This window comes from Nansenia antarctica, assembly GCF_963989245.1.
Source record: "Nansenia antarctica genome assembly, chromosome: 2".
Taxonomy (NCBI): Eukaryota; Metazoa; Chordata; class Actinopteri; order Argentiniformes; family Microstomatidae; genus Nansenia; species Nansenia antarctica.
This window is the reverse complement of record NC_137675.1, coordinates 1132894-1136247: the sequence shown is the minus strand read 5'-3', so window position 1 is coordinate 1136247 and position 3354 is coordinate 1132894. Positions and strand designations below refer to the sequence as shown.

The following is a 3354-nucleotide window of genomic DNA, read 5'->3' as shown; positions in this document are numbered from 1 at the left end:
CACTATGTACAATATTCACATGAGAGAGAGGGAGGGAGGGAGGGAGATATACAGAGAGACAGATAACGAGAGAGAGAGAGGGTGGGGTAAGGAGGGAGGGAGAGAGAGAGAGAGATAAAGAGAGAGAGAGAGAGAGGGTGGGGTAAGGAGGGAGGGAGAGAGAGAGAGAGATAAAGAGAGAGAGAGAGAGGGTGGGGTAGGGAGGGAGAGAGAGAGAGAGGGTGGGGTAGGGAGGGAGGGAGAGAGAGAGAGAGATAAAGAGAGAGAGTCCAGTCCAGTCTGGTCCGGTTGGTCCTGGGTTCTTTCACTGGGCCTTGTGTCTGAACCTGAAGTCCACGTCATAGGTGGGCTGCAGGATGCCCAGGCCGGCGCGTGATTGGTCGAGGGGCGGGACCTTGGCGCCCTTGTCCAGCAGCTCCATGTCGAAGTAGGCCCAGCACCAGCGCCAGGAACTGCTTGATCTCGTGGATGGCGAAGAACCTTCCGGGGCACTTGGTGACCCCCGCCCGACCCGAACGGCATGTAGTAGTACCTGAGCTTCCTGCCCTCGCGGTAGAACGCTGTCTTCTCCTGACCCTGGTCGTCCAGGTAACGGTCGTACTTGTAGGTCTGGAGGAGGGGGAGGAGGAGGTGGGGGGGGAGGAGGGAGGGGAGGGGTCATTGTGTGTTGCTGGGAGTCATGCATTATTACACGGTCTACACAATTGGGCGTCTGTGTCTCAGGAGGTAGAGCCGGCGTCTAATGATCGCAAGGTCGGCAAATCGGTGGTTCAAAACCCGGCTGGCCACATGTCGACGTTTCCTTGGGCAAGACACTGAACCCCAAATTGCTCCCAGTGAGGGGGCCGGCGCCTTGCATGGTAGCTTGCCGCCATTGGTGTGTGAATGTGTGTGTGAATGTGTGTGTGAATGGGTGAATGAGAGGCCGTTGTAAAGCGCTTTGGAATAAGGAGATATATAAGTCAGTCTGTTTACCATTTATACCCGTAATCACACAGTTAAGGTGTTTTATTACGTCCTGGACACATTATGGAAGTCCATAAAGTACCTCATCACAACACAAACCTCTGAGATAAACATAACCACACACGGTCCTCTGTGGATGGTAGAGCATGGTGCTTAACAACGCTTAGGTTGTGGGTTCGATTCCCGCTGGGACCATATATACACACTGAGACGCATGCATTCATTGTGATGTAAGTCGCGTTGGATAATGCCATCATGCAACTAGACAGTCAGAACTGTCCAGAACTGTCTGTTGCCGAAAGTGAAACCCCCTGGACACCCAGCCTGCCTGTCCCTGTCTGCATGGATCTACTATTCGGTTGTTAAGTCTGACGTCAAACGTGACGGGTCCAAAACCAGAAATTCCCTGCACCAGAGTACCAGTGTACTAAAGCACCAGAGTACCAGTGTACTAAAGCACCAGAGTACCAGTGTACTAAAGCACCAGAGTACCAGTGTACTAAAGCACCAGAGTACCAGTGTACTAAAGCACCAGAGTACCAGTGTACTAAAGCGGTGTAGAATGACAGTTCAATCGTTTTTTAGGACTGGATCTATTCATACAACAAGGGACACAGCACTTTCCCGTTTTCCCCCATATTTGTCAGCGTCTTTGAGCCTCGGAAAAGCGCTATACAAATATAATGAATTATTATTATTACTGAGGCATTTCGAAGATGAGCGCCTCAGCCAACGTTGGACCCGGAAACACGTCACGACTTAACAACCGAATAGAGGCATTCACCAGACACGCTTAGGGCCTCCTCACCACTAGGTGGCGCAGACAGAGAGGGCTACAGAACATCAACTACCTAAATAATGTTCAACACTGTGTGTACAGCGTTGCTAGGTTACTTAACAACGCCGATTGAGGAGAGGACGCTGGCGTTGCTTGTTCGCCGCTTCTCCGCCCGAAATCTAGATGTATAAATCTAGGTGTAATTGCAGTATACAGAGTAGATTGTCACTTAGATTTAGATTTAGTAATCTAAAAATTAATTAGACCTCTTTACTTTCTTTTATTTATTTTTGGTTTCTTTTTATTTTACAACTCGATCTTTTCAGTTTGTAAAGCGTCTTTGAGTGTCAAGAAAAGTGCTATATAAGTCTAATGTATTATTATTATTATTATTATTATAATAATAATAATAATAACAATTCTGGTGTTCTGTTTCTTACTCTGTTTTGGTTTTCTATATTTTTTCCGATCGGACAACAAACTCACCAGGGGGTCCTGGTAGATGTCGGGGTCAAAGTGCAGCATCTGGGGTACAGGGCGATGACGTCGTCCTTGCGGATGCGGTACGCCTCCTGGTTGTCCAGGTGCAGCAGGAAGTCCTCCTTGGCCACGCGCACGTTCATGGAGGCGCTGGAGAGACGCATGGCCTCCTTGATGATGCTGTCTGGAGGAGGAGAGGAGGAGAGGAGGAGGAGGGAGGAGGAGGGGAGGAGAGGAGGAGGAGGAGGAGGAGGAGGAGGAGGAGGAGGGAGGAGAGGAGGAGGTGGAGGTGGAGGGTGGAGGGTGGAGGGGGGGAGGAGGAGGTGGAGGTGGGAGGGGGGGGAGGAGGAGGAGGAGGAGGAGGTGGAGGGGGGAGGAGGAGGAGGTGGAGGGGGGAGGAGGAGGTGGAGGTGGAGGGGGAGGAGGGAGGAGGAGGTGGAGGTGGAGGGGGGGAGGGGGAGGAGGAGGAGGAGGTGGAGGGGGGAGGAGGAGCGGAGGTGGAGGAGGAGGAGGAGGAGGAGGGAGGAGGAGGTGGAGGAGGAGGAGGAGGGGGAGGAGGAGGAGGAGGTGGAGGTGGAGGAGGAGGAGGAGGTGGAGGTGGAGGAGGAGGAGGAGGGGAGGAGAGGAGGAGGAGGAGGAGGAGGAGGAGGGAGGAGGAGGAGGAGGAGGGGGAAGAAGAGGATCACTGTGAGGACCAATGAACATTGACTGAACAATCTACTACTTCCTGACGATGAGTGACGTAAACGGTCTGCGTTAGGCTCCTCCTCCTTACCTAATATGGGCATAGCTGTCCAGCTGCTCTCTGGACAGGGTGAGGGCGGGGGGCCCGTTGGGGTCCACGCGCTGATTGGTGCTCTCCAGGATCTTCCTGATCTCCTGATTGGCTGCCTTCATGGCCTCAGGACTTCCTGCAGGACAACACAGGACAGCTGTTACTACACAGCTAATACACAATAGAGTATTATTACATAGTTTATTACATGGTTATTACATGGTTATTACATCATTATTACATGGTTATTACATGGTTCTTACGTTGTTGTTACGCAGCACTTTGTAGATAAGGGCACTGTTCTAGAATTGGCCAACTGAATCATAATTATATTATTTTATTCTCCTCTCCTCTC

General features: G+C 51.6%; 1 protein-coding gene across 1 annotated transcript in view; it reads right to left on the bottom strand.

The window, feature by feature from the left end:
* Nucleotides 1–304: 304 nt before the first annotated feature.
* LOC308151136 (cytochrome P450 7A1-like) overlaps nucleotides 305–3354 on the bottom strand; it is a gene marked incomplete at both ends in the record, with an annotated part of 19472 nt that continues 16422 nt past the window's right edge. The window contains 7 exon segments of the mRNA XM_080523958.1: nucleotides 305–433; nucleotides 435–506; nucleotides 508–609; nucleotides 2231–2271; nucleotides 2274–2408; nucleotides 3000–3012; nucleotides 3014–3135. Coding sequence (XP_080380084.1) covers nucleotides 305–433; nucleotides 435–506; nucleotides 508–609; nucleotides 2231–2271; nucleotides 2274–2408; nucleotides 3000–3012; nucleotides 3014–3135 — 614 coding nt within the window.